The sequence below is a fragment of the Pantherophis guttatus genome, chromosome 15 (genome assembly GCF_059756535.1).
Source record: "Pantherophis guttatus breed Tessera chromosome 15, ASM5975653v1, whole genome shotgun sequence".
NCBI classification, from domain to species: Eukaryota; Metazoa; Chordata; class Lepidosauria; order Squamata; family Colubridae; genus Pantherophis; species Pantherophis guttatus.
Window position 1 is genome coordinate 17,927,269 of NC_142077.1, and position 18,280 is coordinate 17,945,548.

At 39.7% G+C, this 18,280-nt stretch overlaps 1 protein-coding gene and 1 long non-coding RNA gene across 2 annotated transcripts in view; one reads left to right on the forward strand and one right to left on the reverse strand.

Annotated features, from left to right (window-relative positions):
- Nucleotides 1-18,280, reverse strand: part of LOC148112027 (uncharacterized) — a 449,893-nt gene that overhangs the window by 53,876 nt on the left and 377,737 nt on the right. The gene's annotated exons all lie outside the window — the stretch shown is intronic.
- The window catches only part of LOC148112029 (vomeronasal type-2 receptor 26-like), a 91,063-nt gene that overhangs the window by 29,177 nt on the left and 43,606 nt on the right, over nt 1-18,280 (forward strand). The window contains exons 4-5 of the mRNA XM_087879372.1: nt 10,154-10,632; nt 16,942-17,154. Coding sequence (XP_087735498.1) covers nt 10,154-10,632; nt 16,942-17,154 — 692 coding nt within the window. The remainder of the gene's footprint in view (nt 1-10,153; nt 10,633-16,941; nt 17,155-18,280) is intronic.

Sequence of the window (18,280 nt, forward strand, 5' to 3'; positions counted from 1 at the left end):
TATATCATCAGGAATAGAAGCAAGAAAATCTTTTTTTTCAATTTAATCCTCTTTGTCTCCACCAGCCGACTGAGTCTCAAGCCAACCCTGATCCAAAACCAGAGGCAAATGGTAGTTACTCATCACCTTGACATTGAATGAGTGTTGAGAAGGTGGGATGGAAATAATTCTCCACCAGAGTTCAGAGTCACAAACAAACCATTATTTGTAGAAGGACTAATTTTTCTCTGGTCGCTAAAGGGGATTCAAAATAATTCAATCCTTAAAATAGAACTATCATAAAAGGAAGAAGATTTTTTTAATGTGAGAAACATTTACCAATTCTAAAAAAATCCTAATTTGTTTCTATAAGGATCAGGAATTGTGTATCAATGAGTGGTTATAAAAATATGGGGCTGGGCAGGGGCCACTACAACCGTTTTAATCACTACTTTAAACAAAAGTTAGCATTCAAGTGATGAACTCAAGTTTGGATGGAGAGAGGAAAATAATCTGGAGTTGTTACGGTTTGTATTCTGTCCCATCTTTGGATTCCAGCGACTTCCACAAAATAAGAGAAAAAGAGAGAAGCTTTGGAAATCCAGACCATTCAGGAAATTAGACAGGTCCGTTAATACAGGAGTAAGTGAAATAAAGAGAAAAGAAGGAAAGTGTTAGGAATGCAAAGAGAGGAAAGGAAACTCCAGCACAGGGAATGATTTAGGAATGAAACTGACAAGGAGGAGCCTGGTTGGAAGTCCTTGTTGTATGCAATCTTCTTGTTCAACTGAGGATTCTCCCCATGAGATGGTCTCCTGGCCTGGAAGAACTTCCCCTTCAGCCTCTCCCATCTCGGAAGGCCCAGGAGAAGCTCCGGGTATTTGGGAGGCCATTGCCTGGAGGAGATGAGATCTCCCTGGACCAAGTTGTCTCCCTCCGACAGCCGAGGCTCTTTTCCATATATATATAAACCACCCAGATTGACCCAAACTCCATACTCACAAACTAGAAACTTGAATTTGATTTGGGTTTTTTTGTCTCTCCCTTCAATGGCTGGGTGAGATTTTTATTTCAGAAATAGGAAAGCTTACACATTTTTTTAATCAAAATAAAGGAAAATTCTAAATTCTACATCCTTTCAACCTGTGCAGAAAGTAATGTTAACACTATAAATATTTTAGCTATTTTCTATAAACTGTTTGATAACACTATTTTTTTAAACGTCCAATTTCACTTCATCTTCCAATCTTTCTTCTCTGCATCTCCAATAGATTTGCTTAAGGCTGACTTTTATCATTCTTTCCTTTTAATTGCTATATATCTCACAGATCTCACTCTACAGAGCTAAAGAACTTTTTCTACAGTGTTTGATAATTTCTCTTTTTTTGGTGTTCCCTTTTTATTTTTCTTCTGTCAAAGTCTAAGTTTTCCTTTGTTTTTTTAAATATATGTTTAAATATTCCTTCATTTTCTCTGACCCTTCCCTCCTTCTGATTCTGGGCTGCATCTGAACAGAAGAAATCAGATTTCGCATTCAAATCCTCCAGTACTTTTTTTTTTTTTAAACATTTTATTAGATTATAGAATAAAATACAAAAATAAACAAAACAAACAAAGAGGAAGAAATGGGGGGGAGGGAGAAAAAAAAAAGCGCTGACTTCAGACTTCCTGTGTTGCAGTAAAATAAAGCATTAAAATCGAATCTCAACTTTTTACTTTTCCATAATAATATAAATGGTTTTGTAAAAGAAAGCAGATTTCGCGTTCAAATCCTCCAGTTCTCAGGGAAGACAAAAGTCCCGCCTCTCTTTCTCTCTAGTGGCTGCTTCTATTCCTGGCCCGCCCCCTTCGTCATGACAACCCTGTAGCCAATCAAAGAGGGGGGAGAGACAGTTGCCTGGGAGCTTCCCTGCCCTCAGCCTGATGGAGAAGAGGCTGAAGAAGCCAAGCCAAAGGGGGGGGGTCAAATAAAGAGCAAAATTCAGAGCTTTGGAGGGGATGAGAAAAGAGGCAAAACCTCCCAGAATTGCAGAGGGAGGGGGGCTTAAGCCCCTTCCCCAGAAAAGGCTGCAATGAAGAGGGTCTCCTCAGCTGGGGGCTCTGGAGGGGCCACAAGGAACCCCCATCTTACTCAGAGTCACGGAGGGTCCCCTCCAGGGTGAGGCTGGCTGTCTTTTCCTCCCGGGCAATGTGGGATCCCCCTTGGAAGACCCAGCCCTGCATGGCTTCTCCCCCACAAGAGCCTCTCCTGGAAAGACACGGAGCCCAAGTGAGGCTGGAGAATCCCCGGAGGCTGCGTCCCCCCAACATTCAACCTTGGAACCCATAAACCAGGTTAGTCTCTTCCTAGGAATGCCCCAGATCCCCTCTTCCTTCCTGGCCATCCTGGGCTTTCTCCGTGGGTCTGGGCTTTGCTTTCCCCTGAGTGCCCCATGCATGGAAAGAGGTGGCTGAGCAACATGGGATATGGTCTCCCCCGTTTCCAGGACTCAGAACATGGAACCTGGAGGGGGATTTTGCAGATCTGCTTCCTTTCCCCATCATGAGGCTCCCCAGCTTCCTCCTCCCAAGAGGGGCTCCCCACTCAGCCGGGCAGAGGCCTGTCTGGCATCCCTGCAAGAGTCCCCTTGCCTGGTCTCTGTATGGGAAAGGGTGGCAGGGGAACATGGGATATGGGCTTCCTCATTCCCTAGTCTCAGAGAATGGAAGTTGGATTTTGCAGATCAGCTTTCCATCTGCAACATGAGGGTCCTGAGCTCCCCTTCCCTCCCTCCCCTCCCTCTCCCCCTCCCCTCCCCACATGGTGTGAGAGGCAGCCTTGATTTCTCCATCTCTTTTCACTTGGTTTTTTTCTAACCTCTCTGTGTTTCTGTCTCTCTGTGTGTTTTTTCAACTATGCAAAGTTGTGATTACTTTTTCATTAAAGTTTAATCTCTTCATCTTTTTCACTTGCTTTTTTTTCTAGTTAGTTTTATTTTTACTTAAATTGATTTTGCTCTAGGAGTTGGTCACACTATTGCATCAGCCCTTTTGTGTGGTGCCCTTGAGCATTAGCTTTCAAAATAAAGTATATTTTGGTTCCAACTCAGCTGGCAGCTATTTCAGATCTGTGACATGCTCTGGCATTAACTGGCCCCTGGAGTTTTGTCTTTCATCACTATGCAAACAAATATCAGATTTATTTGTTATTTCAGCCACAGGTGCCATGTATTCCCTGCATGGAGCTCCCAAACCTCTCAATTCTAGATGCCCCTGTTATTATGAATCACATGAGGATTATTTTCCTTTCATTTCCCTCCAGAGAATTTCCCAACAATCTCTAACTGCATGAACTAGTTGAATTATCCAGGGATCCCTCCTGAGAGGGAAAATTATGGTAAAAGTTTCAGCTCTGCTCTTTGGCCGAATCCTCCAGGGGAGACTTTGGGCAGAGAAATATGGAATTTTGGGACAGGCAGAGTCTGTGCTCTTGAATGTATGTCTCTCTCGTTTCCAGATGAAGCTGAGTGTTTCTCTGTGTTGAGAAAAAGCAACTGGATTTTCCACCTTGTGAGAGTCCTTTGATTCTTCTAATTCTTCTTTAGAAACAGGGAAGGGATTCATTGATTCATGCCATGAATGATGGACCTCCTGCTTCTGATGCTGCTTTTGTCCCATCCAGTCTCTGGGAAGCTGAGAATGAAATGCCCGCTGAGTTTGGAGAACCAGGATGGAAAACCATGGAACTATTACAGGCCAGGAGACCATCTAATCAGTATAGTCACCAATGGAAAGGAAAGATTGCATGCAAAATTGCTTTTCAACGAGGCTCCTTCTCTTCAGTTTGTTTTCCATGATTCGTAAGTCATTGAGGGTGATCGAGTTGCACTCCCTCAATTCTAACACTCTCCTTTTTTTCAGTTTTTTATTTTTCATTTCTTCCTATATTGGGGAATATGTATAATTTCCTGAATGATTTTGATTTCCATGGCTTCTCTCTTTGGTCTGATTTTGTGAAAGAGACTCAAAAAGGGGTCTGAAAAAAAGCTGAAAGGCCTGCAGATTATTTTCCTCCCTCAGTTCAATCCTTAATTTATCACTTGGATAATGAGTTTTATTTAAAGTAGTGGTGGAATCAGTTGTAGTTGCTGTACCTCAGCCCATTCCCATATTTGTGTAACTGATCATTGCTTTTGGATCAATGTTGGCTTAAGGCTCAGTAGGCTTGTGGAGGATTATATATATTATATATAACAAAAGTATTTGTTGTGGCTGTTGATTATAATATTTTTTAAACAATAGGAATTCTTATGTTTTTTCATATGGCTTGATTTTAATTTTTACCATTCAAATGGTCAACAAGAATTCCCAGCTCCTACACAATCTCACACTGGGCTACAACATCCATGACAACTATTGGAGCACTTTTCACACTTCAGATGCCTTGGTGGACATGCTCTCCACTGGAGAAGCCAATGTCCCCAACTACAGCTGTGGAAGGAGGGAGAACCTCCTGGCTCTTCTTGATACAGCTGACCGAGATCTCTCCATCCAGATCTCAACATTAGGAGGCACCTACAAAGTCCCACAGGTTTGTGTGTGTTTTTCTCCTTCTGGTAAAGTGAGGGGTGGGTGGTGGTGGGTGAGCAATAGATGCAATCATGTCTTCTCCATGGAATTCAAGAGCTGCTTTTCTCCATATTAACAAAAACATCAATATTTTACCCCATTATGTTCATGTTGAGATTGATCATAAAAGGCCTGAAATGCAAGCAATATGTTCCCTGAAGAAGACATTCTACCAACTATTTAACTGATCAAAAAAATATCCCTGGTTGTTGGGGCCTCTATTGGCATCTTCATTTTCACACATAAATGATGCCTTCCATATCCAATGAAATGCAGTGCATGTAGTATACAGTACTTGGATTTCAGAAAGGCTTTGACAAAGTAAACCACAACCTATTTCTTGGTAAGCTAAAAATATGTGGGAGAGACAGCATCACCCCCAGATGGGCTCAGCCTGGGTCCTCAATGGAACTACGTCTGCATGGAGGGAAACAAACAGTGGGGGACCCCAAGGTTCCATTTTAGGCCCAATTCTCTTCAACATCTTCATGAATGATTTGGATGAGGGGAGAAATGGGGAAATCATCAAATCTGAAGACAACATTAAATTGGCAAAAGTAGCCAATATCCCAGAAGATAGGCTGAAGATCCAGTTGGATCTAGATAGACTTGAATCCTGGGCCTATCTAACAAACTGTAATTCATTGTAGAGAAAAGTAAGGTTTTATACTTAGGCTAGAAAAACCACTTACAGATGAGGTGAAACATGGCTCCATAGCAGTAACTGTGAGAGGGATCTTGGAGTCTGAGTGGACAATCACTTAAATATGAGCCAGCCATCTGTGGCAGCAGCCAAAAAAGTAAATTCAGTCCTAGGTTGCATTAACAGAGGGATAAAATCAAGATCACATGAAGTATTGGTACTGCTTTATAATGCCTTGGCAAGACCACACTTGGAGTAGTGCATCCAGTTTTAGTCTCCATATTCTAAAAAAGATGTAGACACTCTGGAAAGAGTGCAGAAAAGATGATTAAGGGTCTGGAGACTAAAACATATGAGGAACAGTTTCAGGAATTCAGGATGTTTAGTCTAGTGAAAAGGACGAGGGATGACATCATAGCAATGTACCAATATTTGGGGGGCTGCCACAAAGAAGAGGAGGACCACCTATTTTCCAAAGTACTATAAGACAAGACAAGAAACAGTGGATGGAAACTAATCAAGGAGAGAAACAACCTAGAACTAAGGAGAAATTTCCTAATGGTGAGGAATGGAACGTCTCCCCTTCAGAAATTATGGATGGTCCATCACTGGAGGCTTTTAAGAAGAGACTGGACAGCCTCTTGTCTGGAATAGTATAGATAGATACAGATTAACAGAGTTGGAAGGGACCTTGTAGGTCATCTAGTCCAAGCAGACCCTACAGCATTTCTGACAGATGACGGTCCAGTCTCTTCTTGAAAGCTTCCAGTGATGAAGCTCCCACAACTTCTTTTTTTTTTTATTGAAAAGTTTTAAAATATTTTTACAAACAAATTTCCCCCCCCCTTCCTCCCCCCACCCATTCCCTTCTCCCTCCCCCCCTCCCGACTTTCCAGAGCAAAATACAGGGTATCGCATTTAACAAACATAATCAAACATAAACAAACTAACTATAAGTTCTTAACTCCCCCTTACACTTTAACTCCCCCATACATACCAAAATATAAGAATAGAAGAGTTCACCTAAATATTTCATTCATAAGCTATTTGCAACTTTTTAGTCCCATTTTTGTTTTGAATATAATCAATCCATCTTCTCCATTCCAATATGTATCTTTCATTCGAGCGATCCTTCAAATATGCAGAGATTTTAGCCATCTCCGCCAAATTAGCTACTTTTAACGTCCATTCTTCAATAGTAGGTAGGTCTTCCTTCTTCCAATACTGCGCCACCAAAAGTCTGGCTGCAGTTATTAAGTTCAGAATCAAATTAGTCTCTATAACCGTACAATTATACCCAATAAAAACAACTGTGGAGTAAATTTTATCTTCTTTTTAAGAATATTTTGTATAATCCACCATATCTTAATCCAAAATGCCTTAATTTTTTTACATGTCCACCATATATGATAATACGTTGCATCATCACATTTACATCTCCAGCACGTAGGTTGTAAACTTAGATACATACAAGCTAACTTTTTGGTATCTAAGTGCCATCTATAAAACATTTTGTAAAAATTTTCCCTCAGGTTTTGGGCTTGGGTAAATTTTACATTTCTAACCCATATTTTTTCCCATGTATCCATCATTATTGGTTTCCTGATATTTTGTGCCCATTTTATCATACAGTCCTTCACTAACTCAGTTTCTGAATCTATTTCTATCAATGCATTATACAACCTTTTAATATGCATTAGACTTTGATCCCTAATTTGTTTTATCAAATTTTCCTCATTTTGCAAGATACCAATTTTCTGATCCTCTTTCCATCTCTTGTACAACTGTCCATACTGAAACCAAGTTTGAATTATCCTTTCTTCCTTTAATACCTCTAAAGACTTTAACTGCAATGTACCTCTTTCCATAATAAGAAGCTCTTTGTAAGTAATCACATCTTGTTTCTGTTCTACACTTATATTCTCTATCGTATGTCTAGGTATTGCCCATATAGGTAATTTATTATTTAATTTATATTGATACTTTTTCCATACACGTAGTAATGCATTCCTTAATATATGACTTTTAAAATTCTTGTCCACCTTTTTATCATATAGTAAATATGCATACCATCCATATAACAAATCATATCCCTCAATATTCAATATTCTCTCTTCTGTTGAATTAATCCAATCACTAATTGCTGAGAGGGCAACTGCCTCATAATACAATCTTAAATTAGGCATTTTGAGACCTCTTCTTTCACATATATCTTGCATTATTTTTTGTTTTATTGTCGGTCTCTTTCCTGCCCACACAAAATTAGTAATGCCCTTCTGCCATTCATTCAAATTTCCATCTTTTTTCAATATTGGTATCATTTGAAAAAGGAATAAGAACTTTGGCAAGATATTCATTTTCACTGCAGCTATCCTTCCCAACAACGATAGTTGCAATTTTTTCCAGTTTTCCATCTCTTTCTGTATTTTTTGCCACAACAATTCATAATTATGCTTATATAAGTTTGCATTTGATGTCATAATATAAACCCCTAAACATTTAACCTTTTTTACTGTTTCAAATCCTGTTATTCTTTCTATTTCTTCTTTTTGACTTATAACCATATTTTTAATTATTATCTTTGTTTTCCCTGCATTTATTTTAAATCCAGATACTTGTCCATATTGATTAATTATATCCATTAGACCTATAACCGATTGTACTGGTTGGGTCAAAGTCACAACCAGGTCATTTGCGAATGCTCGTACTCTGTAATCATCATGCCTAATTTTAATTCCCCTTATTTTATCTGAGCCACGTATTTTATTCCGGCCTTTGGGTGCTTTGGAAAACAGCTTGACCCCCTCCTCTCTGTGGCAGCCCCTCAAATATTGGAAGACTGCTATCATCCCTTCCCTGGTCCTTCTCTTCACTAGATCAGCCATGCCCAGTTCCTGCAACCGTTCATTGTATGTTTTAACCTCCAGTCCCCTAATTCTCTTGGTTGCTCTTCTTTGCACTTTTTCTAGAGTCTCAACATCTTTTTTATAGTGTGGTGACCAAAACTGGATGCAGGATTCTAGGTGTGGTCTTACTAAGGCCTTATAGGGTGGTATTAGTTCCTCTCTTGATCTTGATTGCATCCCTCTGTTAATGCAATTTAAGATTGCATTGGCTTTTTTGGCTGCCGCTGCACACTCTTGACTCATATTTAATTGGTTGTCCACTAAGACTCCAGGATCCCTCTCACAGTTACTGCTTTTAAGCCTGGTTTACTGCTTGAACAGGGGGTTGGACTAGAAGACCTCCAAGGTCCCTTCCAACCCTTTTATTTTGTTATAAGTTCTGTTATAGGTACACATGTTTAGCCTGCTAAATTCCTATTGGAATACACTGATTTATACAGATAATGTGATATTATCATACTTACACATTGGATTGTATAGACTAGGATTGTTTTGTCTTAATAATTATCTGATAATTTATAAAGCAAGTTCAAAAGTTATGGCCTTTGTGAAATGACATCATAGCTATAAATGGTCAGCCGTTAGAACAAGTAACACCTTTCCTTACCTGGGGTTGTTTTCTCTGAGCCTGAATCTTGGCTCCCTCCTCATCCAAGGAGCTCCGTTAGAGAAAGGGCAGGAGTGAAAGTGGTGCTTAAATGAAAACCTCTTAGCTCTCCAGCTTCCTCAGCCCCAATTATTAAAGTATACGAGGCCCAGTTTTCCCCCATGAACCAACCCAATCTCAGCCTCTGAGGAGGATCTTGGGGTGGGTAAAAGGACTCCAGCTGCTGCCCTCAGAGCTGATTTGGGAATTTACACAACTTCTGCTTTGTCTAAATTCAGAAAATATGGGCATTGGCATAAAATGTAATCTATGGAAACTGGCAGACTCTGAAAATTGTGGCTCTTGGAACAGACAAAACTTCAATTAAAGACCAAACTTGGATTATGCAACTGACAAATCTTATTAGGCTTTGAGTTCTGCCTGTTTCTTGTATAACTGGAGAAAGAAGTTAAAAAATTTCCTCCAGAAAGAATCTGGGATAGAGAAGCAAAAAAAGGTGCAGTTATCCTTGAAAATTATAATAGGCCCTTTATTGGAATAGATTACTCCATTGGCATTTGCACGTATTAATCTAATTGTGATAAATTATAGGGGTGATACAGTAATATGTTTTACATTTTTTTTATTTTTTTATTTTTTAAAAAATTTGATTTATATGCCACCCTTCTCCGGAGACTCAGGGCGGCTTACAATGCGTTAAGCAATAGCCTTCATACTTTTGTATATTTATACAAAGTCAGCTTATTGCCCCCACAAACTGGGTCCTCAATTTACCTACCTTAGAAAGGATGGAAGGCTGAGTCAACCTTGAGCCTGGTGAGATTCGAACTTACAGTAATTGCAGACAGCTGGTGTTAATCATAATGCTATTAGTCTGCTGAGCCACCAGGCAGACTAATAATTTAATAATAATTTGCTTATTTTCCATTATTATGATACAATCTTGCTAATATTCTGTCTTTAATATTTTAAACAATGTCTGATTAACAAACTATTCTAATACATTCATGAGAACCAGGTTGGATTTATTAAAATCTAATATTTTGGACTTGATCTGACCCCAAATATAACAACATTCTTCATTGCTTTTTCAGATCAGTCATACAATTGTTTCAGAGGATGTGAGTGATAAAAGGAAATTCCCCTTTTTCCACCGGATGTTCCCCAAAGAAGGATTCCAGAACCCAAGAATTGTCCAGCTGCTCCTCCATTTCAGATGGACCCTGATTGGCCTCTTTGCTTCAGACACAGAGAAGGGAGAGAATTTCATGAGGATTTTTCCTCCTATGCTTGTCAGGAATGGAATTTGTGTGGTTATATCACAACTGTTCTCAACAACTGGACACACAACAGCCCTCAGGGATTCCCTCTGTAAGTGGAGACAAGTCAACGTCTTTGTTCACTTCATAGAACATGTTCCCATTAAGGACAGAATTCTTCCTTTCCATTTAACGTTTATGCGTCTGCCAGGACCCATTGAAGGGAAAGTCTGTATCCTCACAAATTTTTGGGGGTATCCAATGAACAAGAATAGACTTCTCAAATACATCCATAGTATTTGGAATTTTGGTTATCTGCCAAAAGAAAGGCCAAGAGATTCTGCCTTTGAACCCCATTTCTTTGTGGAAGGAAAGTTTCAAGATCTTTATTTTCTCTGTTCTCTTTCAAAGAACGTCTTTTCTGTCAAAGGCCGCAGAAGATGCACCCAGAAAGCCCCAATGGAGACCCAATGGAAATGGAACAGAGGAAGGCTCCCAAATGACTATCAATATTACAGTTTCATTCAGACTCTGGCCCAGGCCTTGAATGCTGCTTATTCCTCCAGATCGAGGAGGAGAAGGAAGGAGGGAGAAAAGAGTTTGGGGTCTCCAAGGCAGCAGCCGTGGCAGGTATGGGGGTCCCTATATGGATCCATTAATCTTAGATCCTTTGGAGGAAGAATCCAGAGGAGAAGGAGGGGAACCATCCCAACAGATCTAGCCAATTCAATTACTCAGGGAATAATGGCTCCAAAGAGTAGATACTATGGCATTTTAATATTACACACTGCTCATTTGAAAATGCTGTATTCTTTCTTAAATGAATTCCTGTATTTGTGGGTTTGTGATGAGCATGGTGGAATTTCCCCTTTGTTCCGTCCCCACTGCAGGTGGGTCTGTGTGCAGCTCAACAGGCAGCTAAACCCCCCTCTTCTCCTCCAGTGAAAGGGAGCCTGGGGTGGATCTGGGTGTTTCATTGGGAGAAAAGGGCACGGAGAAACTGAGGAAGTGCAAAGAGTGAGAATCAAATATAAATAGGAGATAGGCAGCATTAACTAACAGCCAACAAAGAAGCAGCTGGAACCTCTCCAGAGATGCTCCGTGTGAGGGACGGAGGCCTCCGGATGACCATGTGTCTTGGTCAAACCGGCTGCTTCCGTCTCCTCCAAAGGCTGAGAGAAAAGGGAGTCTGGCTTCAGACCATACAGTTAGGCTTATCTGCCCCCGGCCACTAGGTGGGGCTAGAGCAACAACTGCACAATAGTTACATGTTGTGGCATGACAACCTGCATAAATTTGGAGGAGACCCTGAGACCATCTAGCCCAACCCCTCCTCTCTGCAGGAATCCCAGTTAAAGCTTCTCTGACAGATGGCTGCTCAGTCTTTCAACTCAGATAATCCATGAAGAGGAGACAGAACTTCTCTGCTTTACTGGCTCAGCTCTAAAACAGCTCATCCTTTTATCATATTTTTTTCTCTCATTCAGTTAAAATCTCCTTTTTTGTAACTGAATTCCTTTTTTCCGTGTCTGACACTCTGGAATAATAGTGAGCAGATCTTACACTCGTGTGTAACATGTGTCAGTGATTGGAAGAGGGCTGCATCCTCCCTTCTCCAACGGAGAGTTTGTGTCAGTTGGAAAAGGGGCTCCCAGACTCCTCCTGATCTTCAGCTCTTCTCCTTGTTCTCTTTCCTCAAGGCTAAGAGCAGCTCCTTTGATCTCTTCCTTGGCTTATTTCTCCTTCCCTGAAGTTCACACGTAGATTTTGTGCAAATTCTCCTCCAAGCGTGGTGCCTGCAAGGGAACCTGGTCCTTGAGTTGGGGTCTCCCCAAACCACACCATTCACTTCCTGAGATTCTTATGGCTGCATTTGCCTTCTTTCCATGAACATCTCCCTGCTGACTCCGATTCTGTTTCCAGTTAACTACGATTTTGAGATCATTTGCACAAATATGCATATCAAGTTTGGTATCCCTCATCTTTCTTCCAGTCCATCATTCGTGTTCTTATATAATACTCTATTGTTAGTAAAGTCCTAGTTGCTTAAAATCAGATATTTTTCTTCTGCTTTTTACTCATGCACCTTTCTCTGTGTCCTAATCATAAATATTGTTTCTGGAAACTTGATATTCCTATTAAATTTTATTTTATTCAAAAAGGTAAAATACAAGTTTTGGAAAATAAAACTATTACAAAGACAAAACAAAACTGGACAAAATATATATTTTTAAATTGTGCATTAAAAACAGACAAAAACATGCATATTGTCCCCCCAGTTTTTTTAAAAAAATTTATTTTAATTTGATTTATATGCCGCCCTTCTCCGGAGACTCAGGGCGGCTTACAATGCGTTAAGCAATAGCCTTCATACTTTTGTATATTTATACAAAGTCAGCTTATTGCCCCCACAAACTGGGTCCTCAATTTACCTACCTTAGAAAGGATGGAAGGCTGAGTCAACCTTGAGCCTGGTGAGATTCGAACTTACAGTAATTGCAGACAGCTGGTGTTAATCATAATGCTATTAGTCTGCTGAGCCACCAGGCAGACTAATAATTTAATAATAATTTGCTTATTTTCCATTATTATGATACAATCTTGCTAATATTCTGTCTTTAATATTTTAAACAATGTCTGATTAACAAACTATTCTAATACATTCATGAGAACCAGGTTGGATTTATTAAAATCTAATATTTTGGACTTGATCTGACCCCAAATATAACAACATTCTTCATTGCTTTTTCAGATCAGTCATACAATTGTTTCAGAGGATGTGAGTGATAAAAGGAAATTCCCCTTTTTCCACCGGATGTTCCCCAAAGAAGGATTCCAGAACCCAAGAATTGTCCAGCTGCTCCTCCATTTCAGATGGACCCTGATTGGCCTCTTTGCTTCAGACACAGAGAAGGGAGAGAATTTCATGAGGATTTTTCCTCCTATGCTTGTCAGGAATGGAATTTGTGTGGTTATATCACAACTGTTCTCAACAACTGGACACACAACAGCCCTCAGGGATTCCCTCTGTAAGTGGAGACAAGTCAACGTCTTTGTTCACTTCATAGAACATGTTCCCATTAAGGACAGAATTCTTCCTTTCCATTTAACGTTTATGCGTCTGCCAGGACCCATTGAAGGGAAAGTCTGTATCCTCACAAATTTTTGGGGGTATCCAATGAACAAGAATAGACTTCTCAAATACATCCATAGTATTTGGAATTTTGGTTATCTGCCAAAAGAAAGGCCAAGAGATTCTGCCTTTGAACCCCATTTCTTTGTGGAAGGAAAGTTTCAAGATCTTTATTTTCTCTGTTCTCTTTCAAAGAACGTCTTTTCTGTCAAAGGCCGCAGAAGATGCACCCAGAAAGCCCCAATGGAGACCCAATGGAAATGGAACAGAGGAAGGCTCCCAAATGACTATCAATATTACAGTTTCATTCAGACTCTGGCCCAGGCCTTGAATGCTGCTTATTCCTCCAGATCGAGGAGGAGAAGGAAGGAGGGAGAAAAGAGTTTGGGGTCTCCAAGGCAGCAGCCGTGGCAGGTATGAGGTTCCGATATGGATCCATTAATCTGAGATCCTTTGGAGGAAGAATCCAGAGGAGAAGGAGGGGAACCATCCCAACAGATCTGTCCAATTCAATTACTCAGGGAATAATGGCTCCAAAGAGTAGATACTATGGCATTTTAATATTACACACTGCTCATTTGAAAATGCTGTATTCTTTCTTAAATGAATTCCTGTATTTGTGGGTTTGTGATGAGCATGGTGGAATTTCCCCTTTGTTCCGTCCCCACTGCAGGTGGGTCTGTGTGCAGCTCAACAGGCAGCTAAACCCCCCTCTTCTCCTCCAGTGAAAGGGAGCCTGGGGTGGATCTGGGTGTTTCATTGGGAGAAAAGGGCACGGAGAAACTGAGGAAGTGCAAAGAGTGAGAATCAAATATAAATAGGAGATAGGCAGCATTAACTAACAGCCAACAAAGAAGCAGCTGGAACCTCTCCAGAGATGCTCCGTGTGAGGGACGGAGGCCTCCGGATGACCATGTGTCTTGGTCAAACCGGCTGCTTCCGTCTCCTCCAAAGGCTGAGAGAAAAGGGAGTCTGGCTTCAGACCATACAGTTAGGCTTATCTGCCCCCGGCCACTAGGTGGGGCTAGAGCAACAACTGCACAATAGTTACATGTTGTGGCATGACAACCTGCATAAATTTGGAGGAGACCCTGAGACCATCTAGCCCAACCCCTCCTCTCTGCAGGAATCCCAGTTAAAGCTTCTCTGACAGATGGCTGCTCAGTCTTTCAACTCAGATAATCCATGAAGAGGAGACAGAACTTCTCTGCTTTACTGGCTCAGCTCTAAAACAGCTCATCCTTTTATCATATTTTTTTCTCTCATTCAGTTAAAATCTCCTTTTTTGTAACTGAATTCCTTTTTTCCGTGTCTGACACTCTGGAATAATAGTGAGCAGATCTTACACTCGTGTGTAACATGTGTCAGTGATTGGAAGAGGGCTGCATCCTCCCTTCTCCAACGGAGAGTTTGTGTCAGTTGGAAAAGGGGCTCCCAGACTCCTCCTGATCTTCAGCTCTTCTCCTTGTTCTCTTTCCTCAAGGCTAAGAGCAGCTCCTTTGATCTCTTCCTTGGCTTATTTCTCCTTCCCTGAAGTTCACACGTAGATTTTGTGCAAATTCTCCTCCAAGCGTGGTGCCTGCAAGGGAACCTGGTCCTTGAGTTGGGGTCTCCCCAAACCACACCATTCACTTCCTGAGATTCTTATGGCTGCATTTGCCTTCTTTCCATGAACATCTCCCTGCTGACTCCGATTCTGTTTCCAGTTAACTACGATTTTGAGATCATTTGCACAAATATGCATATCAAGTTTGGTATCCCTCATCTTTCTTCCAGTCCATCATTCGTGTTCTTATATAATACTCTATTGTTAGTAAAGTCCTAGTTGCTTAAAATCAGATATTTTTCTTCTGCTTTTTACTCATGCACCTTTCTCTGTGTCCTAATCATAAATATTGTTTCTGGAAACTTGATATTCCTATTAAATTTTATTTTATTCAAAAAGGTAAAATACAAGTTTTGGAAAATAAAACTATTACAAAGACAAAACAAAACTGGACAAAATATATATTTTTAAATTGTGCATTAAAAACAGACAAAAACATGCATATTGTCCCCCCAGTTTTTTTAAAAAAATTTATTTTAATTTGATTTATATGCCGCCCTTCTCCGGAGACTCAGGGCGGCTTACAATGTGTTAAGCAATAGCCTTCATACTTTTGTATATTTATACAAAGTCAGCTTATTGCCCCCAAAAACTGGGTCCTCAAGTTGAATACAATACAGCAATAATAGTTTCTCCCCCTTGCAAAATAGGCCCACAGTTATAAACTACACATCTATTTGCAACTACTTGACCTGTCATCTATCTGCTGTATATAAAAAATGTAGTTAACAGGCAATCCAACAATAAAATTAAATTTAAAAACTTCAAAATGGTCTGTTATCTGCTATTGTATTTAACTCACAGAAAACTTACAGGAGCTTCTTATCTATCACTACAATCATTATCTCTGATCCATCCAGAATCTGTCCAGGGTTAACCACCTTTGTTTGATTCTTAATAATAATTCATTTCCTTAAAACTTTAATTAGGATCTTTCCCAGCAACTGCTTTCCATTCCCCAAAGTCACAGGACCTCCTGTAAATTGAAACACAATGACTCTTAAGACTTTTTTCCAGTTAAATATGACAAGTCCATTCCCCAATCTCCCTCAATCTTCTTGAAAGAATCCATTTCATCAGTCATCCGTTCTGTCCACTTTGAGTCTTCAGGGTCCATGGCCTCTCCAGCCATCTCCAAGCAGCCTGCCTTCAAACCAGACTCCTCCTTCAGGGATGCCAGCAGGAAATTAACTTCCAGTCCATCCATCCAATCCATCCGATTCAAACAATTGTTGCTTGCTTCTGATTATCGTCTTTAGGTTGATTTAAAACCATTGCTATTTTATCAAACTTTTTAAATGAAGTTTCAAAAAAGGCTTGCAAATTGAAAAGCTTGATATTCTTTAAATCAAATCAAATTAGCTTATTCTAAGATCATATTAATTACTGTATTAATGACAACATAGAAAAATTGATGACCAATGGCAAATTGTTATTCATCACCTTCAGGTTTCATAGGAAAGATTGAAAAGGGTTAAAAACTATTTGAGTATCATTTTGAAGACAGTTTTTATCCGCTTATTATCCACCCCTCAGGTTTCTAATCACATCACAAAATTGTTTGTGAGTCCTTTACTGAAATCCAGTTCTATCACCAGAGTTCCCATAATCTATTTAGGAAGTGTAATGATGTGTGAGAATGACTTTAGGGATGAGGGGAAGGATCAGAGAAGAGGGGAGAATCCTGCAGCTGCATAATGGGAGAGAAAGAAACTCAGAAAGGATCCTGGCTAACTTTTCAGGCTGAGAAAAGAGTTGGTGGGAAATTTGTTCTGCAAAATTTTGTTAATGTCGCATTACAATCAAATAGAATTGGCACATCTGGAGGTGTTTTCCATCAGGATGACCAGGGAGAAGATTAGCCTGACAACTTTCTTCTTGATCAACCCATGCTTTCTGGGAATCAACCTCTTGTTTTCAAAGAGTTTATGAATCAACTTTTTTTTCTCTGTTCATTTTATTTGTTATCTGCTCTAGAATGTTCCCTATAATTGACCAATTGTGTCAATTATCTCTATATTTTGTCAGTATATGATGGACAAATTTTTCTCAAAGTTTCTTGTTCACTTATGAAGATAATGGCCGCATTTGTATCCTAATTAAGCATATTTGGAGATTAGACAATTGTAGAAGAAAGATTCAATGTGGCATAAGAAACAAAGTTCTCTGTTTTTCAAATTCCTGGATGTTCCCATTCTAGTTTCATCCCTTTCTGGAGAAGAACGAATTTTGGAATATTTCTGAGAGGAAACTGTACTTGGACCAAAATGGAGAGATAATAGCAGATCTGGTCGTACGGGGCTTCTTGGTTCTCCCCAAGGAGGATCCCAGGCGAGAGAGACTGGCGTATTTTAAAAGACAGAGATTTTCTATCGACCAAGATACTCTTTCACTGCTAAAGTTACTCAATAAGGTGAGAGAAATTTTGGTGTCTTTTCTCTGTTTTTCCAAAGCCTGAGGTCCCATTTCCAGTGGGCAAAGCCTAGAGTCTCCAGGGTGGTTGGCCTCCCATGCCAGGTGGTGTCATCTCATGGAAGCTCTTCAACAGATGGGACCTAAGTGGAGTAGCTTTTTGCCATGTTTTATGGAAACCTTTCAAGTTCTTACTGGTCTGAGCTTTTTTTCTTCATCACAGTTTAATTTCATATTAAAAAACCTAATAGAATAAAATTTCCTAAATCGTTTACAGTAAACTTTATTATCAGTTTTAATAAGAATATATCATCATATTTAAAACTTGTTTCACCTCCATCCCTCTGGACTACATTAAATAGAAAAGTATCTTATTATAATGTTATATGCCAGAAGCAAAAGGGAGGAACTAAAGGAAGAATTTGCCAGTTATTATACCTCCTGCATCTGTTTAGAAGTAGTTAGAGGTTTCATATTTATCTCAGTGAAGACCAGAGGCTACTTGTCTAATGTCCATTTCTCCTCCCATTTTCCATGGATGGAGAGTGTTGCAATATTTTCAGGATCAGACTCAATAAAGATAATAGAAGTTAAAGCTTTAAATATATTTCTTTTTAATTATGATAGGCATTCTATATTCACTGAATATTCAAGGTAGAAGCGACGAGAATGGTGAGGGTGGCTCCTTATATATACAAGGGGTGGAGCTAGGAATGGGAGTGGTAAGTTATGAATACATTAAAGTCCAAAGAATAAGTTAACCTCTGATGTTCCATATATACATTATTTACACATTGGAGAATAAGGCATTTACATCTGACAAATCCCCCTCTAAATGCCGGTTCGTTACACAACACCAATTACATTCTGATTCAGGACAATATAATACATATAATTTAGAAGTTAAATATTTGTGTTGTTTAGAAGGTAAGGGTTTTGTTAATATGTCAGCTAATTGTTCAGAAGTATCGCAATGTATTGCTTTAATGAATCCGTCTTGAGACAGTTGTCTCACATGCTTAAACTTTATATCAATATGCCTGGACCTTTGTCCAATTGCATCGGATCTGGATATTTCAATGGCCGCTTTATTGTCTTCATGCATAATAAATGGTAAGGTGGGTTTC